The sequence below is a fragment of the Acanthochromis polyacanthus genome, chromosome 8 (genome assembly GCF_021347895.1).
Source record: "Acanthochromis polyacanthus isolate Apoly-LR-REF ecotype Palm Island chromosome 8, KAUST_Apoly_ChrSc, whole genome shotgun sequence".
NCBI classification, from domain to species: domain Eukaryota; kingdom Metazoa; phylum Chordata; class Actinopteri; family Pomacentridae; genus Acanthochromis; species Acanthochromis polyacanthus.
The window spans coordinates 22,839,169-22,859,685 of NC_067120.1; the positions used below are offsets into that span (position 1 = coordinate 22,839,169).

The 20,517-nt window shown below is 40.1% G+C and overlaps 1 protein-coding gene across 1 annotated transcript; it reads right to left on the reverse strand.

Annotated features, from left to right (window-relative positions):
* Positions 1-41: 41 nt before the first annotated feature.
* Positions 42-15,297, reverse strand: LOC127535103 (uncharacterized). The gene is made up of 8 exons (XM_051952104.1): positions 15,115-15,297; positions 13,550-13,717; positions 12,061-12,261; positions 9,611-9,798; positions 5,780-5,993; positions 2,200-2,298; positions 900-967; positions 42-201 (listed from the first exon to the last, which is right to left on the reverse strand). The coding sequence occupies exons 1-8, from the start codon at positions 15,295-15,297 to the stop codon at positions 42-44; spliced, it is 1,281 nt and encodes a 426-aa protein (XP_051808064.1).
* Between the last annotated feature and the right edge of the window lie 5,220 nt (positions 15,298-20,517).

Genomic DNA, 20,517 nt, shown 5'->3' on the forward strand with positions numbered 1-20,517 from the left:
TCTGGTGGTTGGTGAGCAGCTCGGCCAAAGAGCCCACGGATTCATTCTTGATCTGTCGGGATCCAGAAGTATTCCACCACCTTCCTGCTTCTGCGAGTAGGGGCCGAGTCGGGTCGCTCCCCTCCGACGGCAGGCAGCTCATCAAAGTGACTTGGACCGAGATCCCTTCCCATGTGTGGGGCAGAGACCCTGAACATGGTCCTGAGAAAAGAAATTAAAGTTGGAGACCAGTTTGGGAGAATGAAAAAAGATTCTAACTCGTATTTAAAAGTGTCTAGTAGCACCTACTCTAAACTGTTAAATTGCAACATCCAAAATCTAATCATCCACATTTTCAATTTGTGTAGATGCTTTCAAATGCTGAATAATTCTGTTGAATGTGTATTATCTACAGCATAATGTGAGGTGGCAATGTACTGGACTTTACTTTTAGAAGTGTTTCTAATATTTTGTCTACCTGCTTCACATGCATTGTGGGATGGATCACAATTCCAATTTTAAGTAAACTCAGCAACTTTTTATTGTGCAGTTTCATGTTTAAAAACATATTTTAAGAAACATATTTTTGAATCATTAATGCCTACTATTCTATGGTATTTATTAGAATTTAAGTGGTGATATTTGAAAGACAGCTGTTGCGATTTTGCAATGTTTCACAAAACTCCAAAAATGAAAAAAAATGTTTTCTTGATCAGGAGCAACATTTTAAAAGGAAGAGTAAAGAAACATCTACATCAGTTAAACCCCTGCTTGAGTTTCAGTGGGTTTTGATCTCTTCTCAGGGATAGTTTTACTATTTGTCTTTTGAGGCCATCATGTGCAAACAGCTGCTCCTGCAAGTGTGATCACCATTAGAGCTGTGAGGCCCCCTGGTGGCCACAGGACAGACAGCAGTTTACCTGGACGGACTCCTCTCAGGCTCCTCAGGACTGGACTCTGGAGTAGAAATGTACACAGGATCTCCCTCCTGAGCAAAACAAATAAATGTGATAAGACATGAAGAGGAGACACAATGTTGGTGTGAGGTCAAAAGCTTTTGTTTTTAGTCTACAAACACAATGACTAAAAGACAAATCCATCCATTATCTATACACCACTCAATCCTCATTAGGGTCACGGAGGGGCTGGAGTCTATCCCAGCTGACTTAGGGCAAAGGCAGGAGACACCCTGGACAATGACACACCTTCACACCTATGGGCAATTTCGAGTTACCAGTTAACCTCAGCATGTTTTGGACTGTGGGAGGAAGCCCATGCATATGCAGGGAGAACATGCAAACTCTATGCAGAAAGATCCCAGGAATCAGCACACCAGGGATCTTCTAGCTGCAAAGCGAAAGCACTAACCACCGATCCACTGTGCAGCCCCTTAAAGAGACATCTAAATGAAATACAATAAAATAAAAAGATAGACCAAAAAGAAATGAAGTCAGAGTGTCGATCTTTACTTGAATCAAATGCCATGAAGAAGAGGCTGCAACCTCAAAGTTTCCAGAGTGGGCAGCTCTTACATGGGAGATAAAGTCTTCCTCAGATTATTAGCAGCTTGATCACCTCCAATTTTGTGACTGAATCTCAGAAATATTCAAGAGCATCTCCTGGTCAACCACAGTGCTCTAATCCAGGTATGACGATGGAAGAGGTTCGCGAATTAAAGCAGCACCAACAAATTTCAAAAATTAAAAACAAGCTAATAAACCCTTAACATCATTCTTGAAAGCGACTGTAAGCCAGTGAAGAGAGACCAGTACTGGTGTTTTATAATCACTTTCTTTTTCCTGTTCGAAGGCAAACAGCTACATCTTGTAGCAGCTGTAGATGCTGAACAGATGACTGCACTATGCCCACAATACTTATTCCAGCTGAGTATAATAAAGGTATGAGTGACTTTCTCAAAGTCTTTGTGGAAAAGATCAGTTTTATCTTGGCTAAAAGACTTAAGTTAAAAAAAGAAAAAGTTAGTCTTGACCACTGAGCTGGTGTGTCAAATTTGAAGAAGCTGTCAAGGATCACTCCGAGTTTTTCCACAAAAGACTGACTGCATGAAGCCAAGACTAAGAGTGTTGTCAGGGTCATACAAAAAGTCCAGTAGACCAAAACTTCTCATTTTCTGGATGTTGAAAGTTAGCATAGAAATTTATTGCTCAACTGCACTTACCTGGCACTTGCTCTAAGAACATAATTGTAAAATCAACTCACCGTGAAGTTTCTTGGGTTGCCATCTGGATTTTTCAGGATTTTAACCCTCTGATCACTTTCAGTCATGCACAGGAAGTAGCTCTTAATGTTGGCTTGACACTGTTGAGAAAAATAAATGTGATCCAGTCAACAGATGCAAAAACAGATTCTAATAATACATTAAAGACGTGTTTATTTTCTGAGTATGAACACTATTATCACAGCATGTCCTTCAGCCATGTTGAATGAAAGTCACTGGAAACAGATGTCTCTAAACCCAGCCTGTGTCATTGTTGCATGTTGTACTTTACAAGACCGAAATAACCATTTGGACACGAGAACACCAGAGTAAATTGCTTTGTCTGTTCTGTGGTGGTGAGAACTAATTCCCCCTGCCACACTCACCACTGCGATCTGTATAAATTGATGAGGGGGCCTTCCCTTCACACCAGGTGGCTTTACCACTGGTTCTTCACCTTCTCTTCTTCACCTCACCCATAATTCATATCACACTCCAGTGAATGCATCAAACTCATCATTAGGGCTGGACCCGAATATCCCGAATATTCGTTTGCTACGGCACTATCCGGATATTAATTTGGCATCCGAATATTCCGCCCCCCCCCCCCCCCCCCCCCGCCGCTGTCGGACGTCACCGGGCGGAAAGAATATGCAGCGTTATTGTCTTCCCTCCGCCTTCGGCCCACATCGGCTCATCTCGTCCTGTGATCACATAAACATATACACATATGTCTATAACATATACGAACCACACGAACGGATCCGAATATTCGGCCTGTCTCCGCCATCTCCGGCGCCACCACTCGCCCCCCCGGTCGGACGTTACGGGGCGGAACGAATATCCGGATATTCGTCTTTAATAGGTCACGAATATTCAGAGGCCAGAAACCACTATTCGGGCCAGCCCTACTCATCATCCCCAATATTTCTACTGTTTTTGGCCATAACTCCTTTCACTTTGCAGCATCTAATGACTGGAACACCCTCAAACTTGCAACTTCAAGCTTAAACTCCAACAGACTGTAGTCGACAGTTGCAGCTGCTGATCACTGCGGACCTTACATACCGTTCAAAAGTTTGGGGTCACCCAGACAATTTCATGTTTTCCATGGAAACTTACGCTTGTATTCATGTGCTAACATAATTTCACAAGTGTTTTCTAATCATCAATTACCCTTTCAGCACCATTAACTAACACAATGTAGCAATAGAATACTGGAGTGATGGTTGCTGGAAATGGGCCTCTGTACCTCTGTGTAGATACAGTGGTATGTAAAAGTATGTAAAAGGCACCCCTGTTAATTTTCAAGATTTTCCTTTATAAATCACTGGTTGTTCGGATCAGCAGACGAACACAGTGATATTTGAGAAGTGAATTGAAGTTTATAGGATTTACAGAAAGTGGGCAATAATTATTTAAACAAAAGTAGGCAGGTGCATAAATTTGGGCACCCTTGTTGTTTTATTGATTTGAATGCCTTTAGCACTAATTATTGGAACACAAAATTTGTTTGGTAAGCTCATTGACCCTTGACCTGCATACACAGGTGGAGCCAATCATGAGAAAGGGTATTTAAGGTGACCAATTGCAAGTTGTTCTCCTCTTTGCATCTTCTCTGAAGAGTGGCAACATGGGAGCCTCAAAACAACTGTCAGATGACCTGAAAGCAAAGGTTGTTCAACATCATGGTTTAGGGGAAGGATACAAAAAGCTAGCTCAGAGATTTCAGCTGTCAGTTTCCACTGTGAGGAACATGGTGAGGAAATGGAAGACCACAGGCACAGTTCTAGTTAAGGCCCAGAGTGGCAGGCCAAGAAAAATCTCAGATAAGCAGAGGCGAAGGATGGTGAGAACAGTCAAACTCAACCCACAGACCAGCTCCAAAGACCTACAACATGATCTTGCTGCAGATGGTGTCACTGTGCATCGTTCAACTGTTCAGCGCACTTTGCACAATGGGATGCTGTATGGGACAGTAATGCGGAAGAAGCCTTTTCTGCGCACATGCCACAAACAGAGTCACTTGAGGTATGCTAAAGCACGTTTGGACAAGTCAGCTTCATTTTGGAATAAGGTGCTGTGGACTGATGAAACTAAAATTGAGTTATTTGGACATAACAAGGGGCGGTATGCATGGCGGATGAAGAACACAGCATTCCAAGATAAACACTTGCTACACTTGCTCCGGGGAAACCTGTTGACCAGCCCCACTAGACACCGGTCAACCGGGACAGTGTCCGGTATGCCAGATGGCCAGTCCACCCCTGCTGTGGGGATGTGTGGCTAGTGCAGGTACTGGCAATCTTGTTAAAGTTGAGGGTCGCATGGATTCCAGTCAGTATCAGCAGATTCTTGCCAACAATGTTCAAGAATCAGTGACAAAGTTGAAGTTGCACCGGGGCTGGATATTTCAACAAGACAATGACCGTAAACGCTGCTCAAATTCTACTCAGGCATTCATCCAGAGGAACGAGTACAACGCTCTGGAATGGCCATCTCAGTCCCCAGACCTGAATATTATTGAAAATCTGTGGTGTGATTTAAAGCGGGCTGTCCATGCTCAGAAACCATCAAACCTGACTGAACTGGAGATGTTTTGTAAAGAAGAATGGTCAAAAATACCTTCAAACAGAATCCAAACTCTCATGGGAGCTATAAGAAGTGTTTAGAGGCTGTTATTTATGTAAAAGGAGGATCTACTAAATATTGATGTAATTTTTCTGTTGGGGTGCCCAAATTTATCCACCTGTCTACTTTTGTTTAAACAATTATTGCACACTTTCTGTAAATCCTATAAACTTCATTTCACTTCTCATATATCATTGTGTTCGTCTGCTATATGATATATTTAATTGAAATTGCTGATCCGAACAACCAGTCATTTATAAAGGAAAATCTTGAAAATCATCAGGGGTGCCCAAACTTTTGCATACCACTGTATTCCATTAAAAATCAGCCGTTTCCAGCTAGAATAGTCATTTACCGTGTTAACAATGTCTAGATTGTATTTATGGTTAATTTAATGTTATCTTCATTGGGGAAAAAATGCTTTTCTTTCAAAAATAAGGACATTTCTAATTGGACTCAAGCTTTCGAACGGTCGTGTACATGCATACATGCATATACACACACTTTCCTACATGCACATTTTTTTAACACTCACATGGGCCCTACCAGTCAAAAGTTTGGACACACCTTCTCATTTAATGGTTTTTATTTAATTATTTATACATTGTAGATTAATACTGAAGACACCAAAACTGTGAAAGAATACATATGGAATTATGTTGTAAAAAAAAAAGTGTTAATCTGCAGTATTAATCTACAATGTAGAAAGCAATATAAATAAAGAAAAAACATTGAATGAGAAGGTGTGTCCAAACTTTTGGCTGGTGTTTACTTTTGTTCTATGTAATGTTTATATGTCTATTTGTGTCTGTAGTTTACATGTGTATTTGTTCCTGCTGGCACTTCTTGGCCAGGTCTTGTTTGCAAATGAAAACTGGTTCTCAAACATTTGTATCTGGTAAAATAAAGGTCAAATAAAAATAAAAATTCCTGCCACATATGCCTTCTTACTGCTTTGTTCTGCCTCAGAGCCTTTAGATCCTCGTGAGCTCGGAGCGTGTTGGCCAGCTCTTGGTGCTTCTCCCTCCAGCTCAGACACTCGGCCGTCCTGTCCTGCCTCTCCTTCTCCGCCAGACGCCTCTCTGCCTCGGCCTCCCGCTGAGCCTGGTTGGCCTTTTTGCTCTCCTCCTCCGACGCCATCGCTCTGCGCCTCGAATTCAGCTCGCTGCAAACAGAATGTAGAAATCACACCCCTGCTCGACCGCAGAGAAACAGCAGAGACTCCATTTGCACACAATTTGACAAAGAGGCCTGAATGTAGTTGAAACTTATTTTGGACCTGTTGTTGACCATATTCTCATTTGCTTTCCCATTCAGTTTTCACATCGTGACGTCTGAGCTGCTGTTGAATTTTTAAAGTGCAATATACTTTAAAATAACAAATGTATATGACTATATAATTTATTCCTGACCTGAGATTAGAATGAAAACCATTTCACTTTCATGTGCAAAAACAGACATAAACCAAAGGCAGCAATCTATTAAAAAAGAAAAATTAATGGTTTTTGATGTAACTGCTATTCAGTCAAGTAGAACATGTTTGGATAAGTTTATCCTAACTATACACATCTGGATTTAGGTACTTTCCATCTTAATTCTCAGAAGAATTACTGGCATGCATGGACACCTCACAGGGACCACCTATACTTGTGTCCACATGAAGATGCACTAGCGTGATTTAATCGGCTTTTAGTGTTATGGGAGTGTAACCTTTTAACATCCACCATGCGTCTGCCCAAAATCTCCCTTTCATCTTTGTTTTACTGTTGTCTCTGGGTACTTGGATTTTACCGTATTGTACCTAAAGAGCTGTTAAATGAAAGGTCATAACTGTGATACCGTGGCAGTACACTGACCTGTGAAAGTGTTGGGTGCTGAGCATTTAGCAAACTCATCTAGAACATACACAAAAATGCCAAAAGAAACTGTGAAAAAGCATGACAGCAAAGATTAAGATGATCAAAATGAGGACCCTCTGCATTCACAACCTCTTTCATCTTCACTGTTATCTGCTTTCAGATAACAGCTTGAACTATGCTTCAGCTTCGGTCGCAAATGCTATTTAGAGGTTATTTTCTTCTAATGATTGAATTGTTTTTCTCAGTATTACACTACTCCTACTAAGTACGGTGCTGCACTGGGTGGTCCAAACTGTTCAAAAAACTTAAAAATATAAGAAATTTCTTCCAGCAGCACAATGTTCCTCCCTCCTCGGACTAAAATTATCACTGCAATGTGATTTCTTCTTGGACTTACATGGTGTGCAGCTTTGCTATATCGCTTCATATAGGCCAAGTGAGTTCACACTAAATTCTTTCTTGATGAGGTGTAACAGTTGCATTTGACAGTCAGCCTTCCTGTATAGCTTCCTATTTTTATAGAAGAAGCAGAGAACAGAACATCCCTGATCGGGCCCGCTTCACAGCTGCCCTTTCTTTCAGTAGCCCACTATCAGGTTCACACTGCTTGGACCGTGTGGGCTTAAAATCAGCAAGCAGTTATCTAACCATTTAAAAAAAAAAAAACGACTTTGACCCATCATTTCCTCTTGTGTTGAATACAGCCATGGCCATAAGTTTGGACACAGCATGACTTCCTATGTCTGTTTTGATGTCTATTACAGAACATAACTAATATTTTTTGACAGCACCAGTAGTCAACAAATCAACAAGGGATATAATATTATCAATAAATTCCAACAATTGGAACAACTTTGTTCCCAAAACATAATATTAGAAGAAAATAACAAAAAAATGCAGTACTTTCACAACCGAATTTGGTAAGAATAACAAAATGACACCAAACTCTTTTGATGTTTTTTTTAAATATGAAACTTAATATAGTTCTCAGGAGTTGTGTACTGTATTGTAAGTGACAATTTTGTGGTATTTTCTAAGATTCACAAGCGTCATGGTACTTGTGTCCAAACTTATGGCCATAGCTGTAATTCAAGCAGATGCAGGTGTGCACCAGAGCTCTATTCTTGGTCCTATTTATTTTTTCTCAAACCTTGCACTCTACTGACTCATTTTAAGGAGTTTCCTGCTCTACAGATAATTATCTTTGTGATGGTTAAGGTTAGGGTAAGGCTCTCGGAAGTGCATTACGCCTATGGATGTCCTCACTAAGATAGAAGTACAAACATGTGTGTGTGTGTGTGTGTGTGTGTGTGTGTGTGTGTGTTTGTTTCTATAAAGGGTTGGGAGGACAGGTTTTCTTAGTTTTCTGCTTTTCTTGTTATGTTTTTAACTGTTGCAAAGCACTTTGTGTTGCATTGTAGTTGTATGAGAAGTGCTATATAAAAAAGAAGTTTGACTGAGTGATTGATTGACCACTGCTGAACATGAACAAGATTGCCCCTTGCAGTGCAGTTCACAAAATCGTAAAGTGCACTTCCATATCTGCTAGGGTTCATGTGATATAAATTTCATCACCCTCCTAGGAGTCCACATACATTCCAAAATTTGTGCTAGTCTATGCTTTAGACTGCTTTAATGCCCTTTTAAGCATCTTTAGGTTTTTTGTTAGTTGTTGTTATATGGATCATTTCAGAATTGGAGGATATTTGGGTTTCAAAATTTTGAAAAATAAACTTTGTTTTTTACAATTTTCTGCTACATATTAATCAATAATAGGTAATAAACTATCAAAGGCATGATTTGTTCAGCTTACACATCAATATATTTTTTCTCTATGTTTTATTTGTTTGCTAACCCTACTCTAATCACAGTAACACGGTTGCAAATCCATGCTAATGTTAGCTTTATCTCAGGAGTAGAAGCTAGATATTTAGCTAGCTGTTACTGCTGAGGAGGACAAACTCACTGATGTAAAAGTAAAGAAGTCACAAGATTTTGCTGCAGCACCAAGATAGCTCAACAGGTGGAGCAGGTGACACATGAACAGGGGCTACAGTCCCTGATGCAGTGGCCTGGGTGATTCCCACTCAGGGCCCTTTGCTACATGTCTACTCCCCATTCTTCTGCCTCTTCACTAACCTGTCAAAAGCCAAAAAAATAATTTCTTATGATGATACTATGCATAACAGGGTTGCATGAGGTAGAGTGGGACGTTCGATCAAGTCTGACAATGTTAGGAAAATATAAAAAATAGAAGAGAGGACATAGCTTTGCTCTACAAATTCCTTTGGAAAACCGATGATGCTAATTCCAGTGTATCATGTGATTTACTGTTGTTTTCTTCTTTTATTGTGATAAAGAGGATATGTAACAGGGTTGTGGGACACATGTTCCATGCATAATAATTAATATTTAAAAGCATTATGTTGATTAAAAAAAATGCTCCCACACTATCAAGCGACATCAATGAAAAAAATATCCCAAAAAAGAGATTTAAATATCATTTTAAGTGTTTTATTTGAGATTCAATTTGGCCATCTGGGGGGTGAGACCAGAAAAATAGCATTTTAGTGGGAACTTCAGACTTAATATTTTTTAAAAATATTTCAAACAATCTTTTTCCTAGTTTTTTTAAAAAAATTTTTTTAGATTTGACCTCAGGACAAGTACATTTACACAACAACTGCATGTTTTAGTATTTTGTACTTGGATTATTTGAAATTTGATGGGTGGGATATAAAATGTTCTCCAATTCTGGAATGACCAGAGGCACAAGTTGGTCCAAAATTCTTCTGCCTGATTAAGCTATCCCTCATGACCAAAATGTAAGTAGAACCGGCATCTATAAGATTTCAGTTAGTGGGGATAGGATATAAAACAACACCCCTGGAAACACAGCCAGGTGCTCGTAAAACGTACCCACCTCTCTTTAATCTGGACATTTTCCTGTGTGATTTGTCTCAGTCTGTGTCGGAGGTCATCTCTGTCTCCCTGCAGGCTCCTGTTCTCCTGCAGCAGAGCCTGTTTCTCTCCAGACAGCCGGTCCAGCTTCAACTTGGTTTCAAAATAGTTCTTCTCAGTTTGTGCCAGTAACAGCTGCAGATCAGTGTGCTGCAGAAGGAGAGGCAGATGTCAGATTAGATGTCACAGGTCGTGATTGGATCATAATCCACTGATAACGTTAGATCCCGTTTATGCCCTGGCTAATTCAGGGGAAATTAATTCCACAAACAGAGAGAGGCATCTCCATTGGAAAACTGCACATAAAGATACTTCCAATCTATTCTGCTTACAGAATTGTCATCTGAAGTTTATTTCCCTGCTTATCATCATGCAATTATGGGGATAAAATAATAACTTACTGTAATTCATATAATTATATAATCTATTTAATTAATGTTCTTCCTTAGCACATGATCTGGAGGAAGTTACCACATCATTGTGACCCTGTTATCAATTAACTGATCCCATGTTTAGTTTTATATATTTTAAACCCTCAAGTTCTGGTCTGCACAGTGGTTAGCACTTTCGCCTTGCAGCAAGAAGATCCCCGGTTCAAATCCCGGGCTGGGCCTGGGATCTTTCTGCATGGAGTTTGCATGTTCTCCCTGTGTCTTTGTGGGGTTTCACCAGGTACTCCGGCTTCCTCCCACAGTTCAAAAACATGCTGAGGTTTATTGGTGATTCTAAATTGTCCATAGGTATGAATGTGAGTGTGATTGTTTGTCTGTATATGTAGCCCTGTGACAGACTGGTGACCTGTCCAGGGTGTCCCCTGCCTTCACCCTAAGTCAGCAGGGATAGACTCCATTGCTCCTACGTCCCTAACAAGGATTAAGCGGTGTATAGATAATGGATGGATGGAAGTTCTGGTCTGTGAGGTCTTCTGATTTAAAGAAAAAGTTCACTTTGTACACCACTAACTGTGAAGAGTCAACATCATGACTGAAACCTTTCAGTCTGCCTCAAAGGTCAATTTTATTTCTCAGCTTTAGGATCTACATAATTACTTGTTCAGCCCCAGTGTGTGCTCCAGATCTCTGTTGCTTGCTTATATATTTGTACCTGTTTAAGAAATACACTGTTACCAGTTCCAATTTATTCTTATAGTCAACAAAACCTATAATCGAAACAAAACCAACACTATGTTAGTCCACCCTCAGTGCTTTCTGATTTGAAGACTCCAGCTGACTACGAAAATCTTAAAAACACATCCATCCATCATCTATACACCGCTCAATCCTCATTAGGGTCATGGGAGGCCTTGAGCCTATTACAGCTGATTTAGGGTGAAGGCAGAGCACACTCAAATAATCACACTCACATTCACACCTACAGACAAGTTAGAATCACCAATAACCTCAGCATGTTTTTGGACTGTGGGAGGAAGCTAGAGCACCTGGAGAAAACCCATGCATGCACAGGGATGAACATGCAAACTCCATGCAGAAAGATCTCAGGCCGGGATGAGAACTGGGGATCTTCTCGCTGCAAGGAGACAGTGCTAACCACCAAGACACTGTGCAGCCCCCTGTTACAATCTTGATTTTTTTTTTTAGTTATTTTTTCATCACTGGACGAAAGTTTTTTTTTATCTTGCTTTGAGCTCCGCTTTCAAGTCTACACCAAACTCACCAATAACATCATAAATCATATGTGAAATATCAGACTAAGGTGTTGAAGTTGAAAGAGCATCCAAACGTCCACTGGTTTCTATTGTAGCGTCCCGCAAACCAGGACACAAACCAGGGATGTTTGAGCCGTGAAGCGACAGTGCTAAGCACCCACCACTGTGCAGCCCTCACAAAGACATTCTGCGGCTTATTTTTTTAATAAGTAATCTCCTGAAACATCTGGCAATTATTGTTTTTGCAAATTAACAGCCAAATAGCAGGGAGTAGTGGGACTATTTTCAACAAAGGGGGGGGGGGGACTACAGTACAAAGATCTATTTCTACTTAATGACATGTCACCTATTGTCATAGTGTGGCTCACCGATTAGTGTTTTGTTTTTGGAGGGTTTTTGAACCAGAATGGGGCTTTGAGCACAGAGTTTGAAGAAAATATAAGACTTTTTAAATGCAGAGAGAATGTTTTCATTTTAATTTGGTCTCCATTCATGACATTACTGACAAGAAAAAAAAGCATCCATGGAGTCGTACATTACATTTATCTCTAAAATAAGGATAGGCTCAGTGTTTCCTTACATTGTACACCTCTCACCATGACAAAGTCAAAATGAGGGATCATACATATTACATGGGATACTGCAGCTACACTAGTTGTGGTTTACACTAATTGTTGCCTCTAATTATGTAGCTGTTTCTGGATGAGTATGTCGGTCATTTGATCATTTCTGTGTCGTGTCTGTACCTCCTTTTTAAGCTGCTGCAGTTCTTCGTTCAGGCGTCCCCTGTCAGCCTCGGCTACCTCCTTGTCCCGCTGACATCCGAGGGCCCGGGCCTCGGCCAGGGCCCTGCTCTGTTCTGCCTCTCTTCTGGACTCCTCAGCCTCGTCTGCAGCTCGGGAGCACAGCGTGGCCCTCTGCTGGCTCTGGTACAGCTTCTGCTTCAGCTGATAGAGATCACAAGCAGAGAGGAGGCTGTAGTTATAACAGGCAGTACAGTTTACTGGGGATGGGGGGGCAGGGGCTGAACGCGCTATAAGATTGAAACTTCAATGTTTGTATTTTCACTTTCAATTCAACATTTTTCAATGCCAAAACTTACTGTCAGCATTATGGCTCCATAAGTTTCGTGTTGTGGTGACGGACTGGCTCCGTGCCAAATCAAATTTTCAAAATCATCTGGTGGAACAGATATTATTCCTGACGGGCCAGTTTTGGCCCGCGGGCCGGCAGTTGCCGACCACTGGTATATGACATTGTTGGATACACTACCATTCAAAAGTTTGTCACTTAAAAATGTCCGTACTTTTGAAAAAAAAGCATTTTTTTCAATGAAGATAACATTAAATTAATCAGAAATGCAGTCTAGACATTGTTAATGGGGTTTTTAATGGAATACCTACATAGGGGTACAGAGGCCCATTTCCAGAAATCATCACTCCTGTGTTCTAATGCTACATTGTGGTACCTAATCGGCTGAAAGGCTAAATGATGATTGGAAAACCTTTGTGCAATTAGGTTAGCACATGAATAAAAGTGTCTGAGTGACCCCAAACTTTTGAACAATAGAGCATACGTAAAAGTACTACTTATATTCCCTCTGCCATTATATGAGATTATATGTGAGATTTTTTTTTTTTATTTTGATACTCCTTTCTAGTAGTAAATGGCAATTGAAATTATTTTTCATTTATTTTTTCTTTGGAAAGGGCACCTATTAATAAGACCTCTATCCTCAGTGACGTTTTAGAAAACACTGGTAAATGTCAGGATTGCATTTCCAAAAATTAATATTTCTGCCCTTTAATTTGTTTTAGAAATATCTCTTGCATGTCTTGAACTCCTTAAATATATCTTTCAAGGTGCCCAGTTAAAACAGTTTTTGCAGAATGCACTCTGACAGTTTAAAACATAGAGTCCACTGCCCCATCATCATTTATTAATGATGTATTGCTAGTTTCAATCAGAATAGGCATGATGGAAAATTAAAAAAAACCTCAATTTACCCACGTGAATTGACAGAATATGTTTTAGGTCATATTTAAAAGTGCTATGGGGTCTACTGGGATTGAATGTATGTTAGAAAAAGCTTTTGCATATTGAAGTGTTTATGTTCATATGGTTGTTTTAATGATGATCAATCCTTTAGTACTCAGAACAGTCCGGCGATTGTTTTTTTAAAATCTCTTGACTGATGACCTGTTCCAGACTGTGTCCAGTGCTTGGCTGTAGTACCTCTTTGACTTGAGCCTGCAGCTCCTGGTTCAGGTTCCTGAGATTCCTCATGGTCAGCTCATTCTCTGTGCGCATCATGATCCGCTCCATGTGGATCTCATTTGACAAGTACTTGTTTTCTTTCTTCAGATCTTCACATTCCTGAGGGAGGTTTATGTTGTTAATGAGCTGTGGCATGGAACAAAAGCTGCAGAGTTTTGCTGAAAATGTTGTACGCCATGAAATCATGAATTATTCCATCATAGAAAAGGATAGAATCATTTGGAATCACTTTTGAATACAAATAAGTCTGTTAAGATATTCCTTAAGCTGGACATCAGTGTCTACTTGTTTCACTCAGCAGGTCGTTCATCATCTCTGTCACTTTTAGTGTTTGAGGTTTGATGTTTTGCATTCTAATTTAAGGAATGTTTAAATTTGGACCTTATTAATCTTACACTTAAAGGGCCTTGAACTTGGAAAAAGCAGTTTAAGTAGTTGAGCAGAAAAAAATGCTCATTACAATACACTACCGTTCAAACATTTGGGGTCACTTAGAAATGTCCTTATTTTTGAAAGAAAAGCAATTTTTTCTACGAAGATAACATTAAATTGATCAGAAGTACAATCTAGACATTGTTAATGTGGTAAATGACTATTCTAGGGTACAGAGGCCCATTTCCAGCAACCATCAGTCCTGTGTTCTAATGGTACATTGTGTTAGCTAATGGAATTGAAAGGCTAATCGAACATATAAGATTGAGTTTTCATGGAAAACATGAAATTGCCTTGGTGACTCCAAACTTTTGAAAGCTAGTGTAATTTAAGGTCTGTTAATATTTTCATACTACTTTAAGGACTTCCACAACTCTATGACAACTTTCCAAGACAAATCCCCAGAATGGCTACTAAATGGACTTTCTGGTGAGACTGCATAGCATGACTTAGCATGTTTGTAGTTGCATGGAGTGTCATCTGGTTCAAAACCCGATTTAGTGGCGCAAAGGTTTTCTACAATTGGCTTAACAGACTGTTTAGCAGCTTTTCTTCACATCCATCAGAGCAGATGTGTTACAACACCACAAATTCAGGTGTGTCAAAAAAAATTAGTTGATTCTTTGGAAAATAAAATGCTTCGATGACAAATAAGTTTCGATTGGCTGTGTGAGCGCTGCAATAGAAGCCAGGCTACCTGCCATGTTTGAACAGGGATGGGGATTTTCATCACCTTATCTGCTAATATTCATTCACACGTCTTTTTTAACGATAAGCGTGGGAGTTGGGGAGGATTCAGATGGAGATGAAGCAAGCTAGCAGATATTTGAGAAGCTCGTGAGTGCACCAGTGAACACAACAAGAATGATCAATATTGATTAGGCATTTCCTTTTAGGATGTGTTTGCAGCAACAGGTTGAGAGGATCTCCTCCGATAGACACATTATCTGTCACACCTGTAGTCATGATTCATTTGAGAAATCAGCAGTAATTTCTACAGGAAAAATGATTCATTATTTGTTTAAATGGCTTATCACTTTTTAAACAGTTGAGTTTCAACTCTTGCATCATAATTTATAAAAACACCTTACCTTTCTCTTTCTGACCAGCTCTCCTTGCAGATGATTGATCTGGAGGAAGGATCCGTTGGAGCTGACGGCACTGATCGGCCTGACCGCCCGGACAGGCCTCCTGGACGGCCTGGACAGAACTTTGACCTCTTCTGTTACTCCGTTTTCGAAGCGGCTGCTCCTGTTGACATTGCTGCTGCTCATGGAGATAGATTTGTATGGCCTGTCATCTAACGAAGAGTTCCAGGCCGTCTGCAGGTCTGTGTGGGATTTGGCTCTGATTGACATTTCAAAGCCAAACTGGGGCAGTTCTGCCAAAACGTCAAGATAATCAGGAGGATTCTCCGAGAGAAGATGGGGGCTCCTGGTTTGTGCTTAGGACGAGAGCCAGCAACCTAAATGAAGTTCTCAGTTTCATGTCCAGTTCACTGGGTGGATCCTATCACCAAACGAGCATCATTCATTATTCATTGAGTAACATGATAGAACACAGCAGCACGGGACAGAAGCAAGCAGTCTGAGTGTTTTGGTATGCGGACATGCTTTAAGTTTAGTGTAAAAGTTAGTTTAACTTTTCACCTGAAATCTTCAGATATTTAGTCAAACCATTCATCGTGGGCAACATTCTATAATAAGGTTCCACCTCTGGACTTCATAGCTGATATTCTGACCTCCTCAGGTAAACAGCTCAGTGGAAGCAAACAGAGTCACAAAGTGCAAGACTCAAGAAAAACTGGATTTGCTATTGATAGAAATGTGTGAGAAACATTTCTCTCCTTTAACTGTGCTATATGAGTCTACAGGATTATATGGCTGCATTAGTCAGCATGACTTTTACCTGGAAGATCACTGTTAATATTACTGATTGCTTTTAACTGTGGGCTCATTTTTCAGTGCAATTTACAGTCCTGTACATATATTAAAGCTTTCTAGAAATAGAGAGAACTCAGAAATGTCTTTTGAGCAGTAAAACAAAGTTAAAAATAAAGTTGGAAATAAAGTTTAACTGCTTTTTAATTTATTTTACAAAAGGTGTTACTAATGCTGGTTAAAAAAAGAAATAAAAGAAAGAGGGTTCGACATACCACATGTATTTTACAACTTGCACTCTACACACTAGGTGTTTTTCACAGTCCAGAAAGATATTCCATCATGCTGAACTTGCAATCAAAAATAAGAACATTTCTAAGTGACCCCAAACTTTTAAACGGTAGTGTATGGTCAAAACACAATATGAATGTAATCAGACAGATGGCCTCTTTGGTCTTCCATAAAAATCATCTCTGTTGGACTTATTGCAAACCTACGTCCTCATCATTCTGGTTTCTGGTCTTTGGTGGGATCACAGATAAGCCCTCATTCCACTGACTAGATCCTCACATTTACATTAGAAATAATTTTTAAATGTTACAGTTGTCAGAGACCAACAGAAAAGACTCAGGTACAGCTTTGAGGCAACAATTTTTAGTATGGAGGATTCATTCATAGGTTAAAAAAAAAACTCCAAATGATCCTTTAATTACATTTCTTTCAACAGTCATTAAAGAAAAGAATATTATTTGAAAGTTCTGTCTGAGGAGAACAAGGTGTCTCTAACTGGCTTCGGATCATTGACTTCAGAAAATTATTTCAGTCACAGTCTGCTCTTGTCCCTTGACGCTACATCAAGAAACTGTCACACTTTTATCACCGAATTATGCTTTCCCTCTCCCAGTGGAAGAAGTGAGACGTACGCTCTTCCTGACCGGGGAAGTGTGACCAATTAGCTTCTCTTCCAGCTGCTATCTGTGTACCAGCACTGTATCCCTTACAGGCCGGCCTCAGTCATCCATGCTGCACACAGGAAGCTTCATTATTCACACAGTATTCAGTGAGTCAGGAAAGTAGGACACGTTGAACTCTCTCGCCTTTGCATTCCAACATCCTCCCTGTCAGTAAGTCATGATGAAGTGGTTGTAAATACAGCAGAGAAGATCCATCTTCTGATCTGCTGCACCACCCCCATCCCAGCACCAGCTTCCGCAGATTAGAGAAGCATGTGGAGGCTTGGATCCAAAGGCTGCTGGTTTGAATTACAGTAAAGTGACATGTAGTAACTGAGCTGATAAAGAATTGTTTTTTTTATCTGGTTTTATCTGGTGTGCAGCTCTGTATCAAGCCTTAGTGTTTTGGCATCCAAGCAGCTGTTCAAATTGTTTGTTTTGTCCACAAATTTATATATAAATGATGCAACTAAAAGTCTGATATAGTCCAAAAACAAATAAGATATGACATATTAATGTTTAAGCAGTAAAGATGCTGGTGTTTGGAATTTGTTTGCTTTGGACAGAGCAAAGCACACTGTTTCCTCCTGTTTGTGCTAAGATGTGTGAATTGTCAAACAGATGTGAGTGGTATCGACTTACTCATCCAACCAAAAGTGAAGTTTTTTGTTGTTTTTTTTAGGAAAGGAATTGCCTCAAAATAAGGAAAACATGGATTAACCACCACTTTTATCAGAGCTCTTTAAACTCATTTGCAAAAATAAAAAATTAATCCGATTCTGGCGAACTGGAGATGCGGTCGATAGTGATCCAGTGAGCTGACAGCACGAGTCAAAACACGTCTGATTTCACTCTGTGTAACGGAAGCTAAGCATGGCTGGTTGTTTGCTCTCTGAGGTATTATTGCTACACAGGAAAGAGCTGTTTCTGTATCAGATGAGTTCAGTTTATCCATCCATCCATCCTCTATACACTGCTTTATCCTCACTAGGGTCGCGGGGGGTGCTGGAGTCTATCCTAGCTTACTCGGGCAAAGGCAGGGGACACCCTGGACAGGTCACCAGTCTGTCACAGTGAGTTCAGTTTAATTAAATGTAATTAATTTTGGGCTTAATGTGGAACTGCTGGTTATCAACACACAACGCTGCACTGTTTCTTTAACATTTAGGATGTGTTTCTGGTCCTGGACCTCAGCTTCAGAAGTATGCTTGTTATGGTTTGGTCACTTTAGTGTTCCACAGTTTTGAAAGAACCGCTCATAAACATGACTTTCAGCTATTGTCAGCAATATAGTATGGATTAAAGATAGACTTTCCTGTGCTTTGTGGTATTTCTGTGATTGCAGTTGACAGAACTTTTCATACCAACACTAAAGCCTGCTGGAGAACTTCATATGTACTCATCTAAAATTGGAGTTCAATCTAGTAGCTACTCTGTTTTTCTGTTTTTCGCAGAACTGTTTCTCTACAGCAGTAGTTCCTGTACAGATGCATTTCAATTACACAACCATCCCACATTCAGCCACATACACTACTGTTCAAAAGTTTGGGGTCACCCAGACAATTCCATGTTTGTCCGTGAAAACTCACACTTTTATTCATGTGCTAACATAACTGAACAAGGGTTTTCTATTCATCAATTAGCCTTTCAACACCATTAGCTAACACAATGTAGCATTAGAACACAGGAGTGATGGTTGCAGATCCGTGAAGTCCCTTCCTCTCTTCACCCATTCCTCCAGATCACATACAACTCTGCTCAGACTCTGTAAAACTACTGCATGCTATATGATGACATGTCATAATACTGAAGTATTTCAGCCATACATGTTAGAACTGGAAATTGACAATGAAGGAGAAGAATATTACAGAAAGCCCCTTAAAAGGATTGGACCCTTAGGTTGACACTGTGATACAGTACAATGTAGATTCAAGGTGGACATACTGGACTGCTTATTTCATATATGATGTGTTGCCGTAATTCCCTGTGTGTTTGTGTGTATGTGTGATTTCTTTGTTTTTGAGTCATGCACAAGTTGCTGCTGCACATGACAAGACTCCAATATACTAGCATAGCAGCACTACATCCAAAACACACATTATTCTGCGGCTAAGTGTTCAAACAAAATATGTTGCCTTCAATCCCAGGCCAGAGGACATTTTACTGCAAAGTATCTCCCTTATATCTTCATGTACAGGGCAGTAAAACATAGAAATGAACCTCATTCTCCACGTCATGTCACTGTTAATGCCATGTCTCACTAAAACAGCATATGGGCATATGAACAAGGTAAAGAAAGAACATATCAATATAATTGAGTTTTCCTAGTGAGTGTCTAAAGAAGAAAAAAAACATTGCCTTTGGAATTATTAATGTAATTATAGGACCCCAAACGGTGAGGAAGTAAATAGGACTCAAGGGCTGTAAGATCTTAAACAAATGTGCCCCATTACTGTCAAGTTAGAGGTTTGATCCAGCATTGTTCCACCCACACTGAACATACAAACAGATCACAGATGCTACTCTGACAGCCGAGTGTTTTTCCGGTGTGGTTCTTTGATGTGTGCCAGGGGAAACACGCTTATTCCTCTGTGATGATCTGAAGAAAACAGACAGAGACTGAACACTCTTCCTCGGCAATCTGGTGCCACAGAAACATCACAGAAAAATACCTGAGTTTAGGAGGACAAAAGGGAAAATAGAGGTTTTTGACTGCCTGATTTGAGCTCTGCTATTATTCTTACATTTAGATTAATTTCATATTTATTTCATTCAGCATATGCATTTATTCCATCTTTGTCAATTTAAAAAAAACGAATTAATCAATTTTTGCTTAATTGCTTAACACTAATAGCTAATCAGCCAATGATATGGCCACAAATCAATGCATGTAGGTATTGCTGACGTTCAAACCAAGCATCAGAATGGGGAAGAAAAGTGATTAAGGTCATTTTGAAAGGTTGCTTGTGTCAGATGGGTGGGTCTGAGTATTTCAGAAACTGCTGATTTACTGGGATTTTTGGGCACAACCATCTCTAGGGTTCACAGAGAATGGTCCAAAAAGAGAAAACATCCAGTGAGCGGCAGTTGTATGACCCAAAACACCCTGTTGATGTGAGAGGCCAGAGGAGAATGGGCAAGAGGCAACAGTAACTCAAATAACCATTTGGTACAATCAAAGAATGCAGAATACCATCTCTGAATGGACAACTCGTCCACCCTTGAAGAAGATGGGCTACAGCAGCAGAAGACCACTCCTGTCAGCTAAGAAAAGGAAACTGAGGCTACAATTTTCACAGGCTGACCAAAATTGGACAATAGAAGATTGGAAAAATGTTGCCTGGTCTGATGAGTCATGATTTCAGCTACATTTAGATGGTCTGAATTTGGCATAAACAACATGAAAGCATGGATCCATCCTGCCTTGTTTCAATGGTTCAGGCTGCTGGCGGTGGTGTAATGATGTGGGGATATTTTGTTGGTACATGTCGGGCTCCTTATCTGAGCATCATTGAGATGCCACAACCTATGTGAGTATTGTTGCTAACCGTGTCCATCCCTTTGTGACCACAGTGTACTATCTTCTGATGGCGACTTCAAGCACGATAATGCATCATGTCACAAAACTGAAATCATAGCAAACTGGTTTCTTGAACATGAC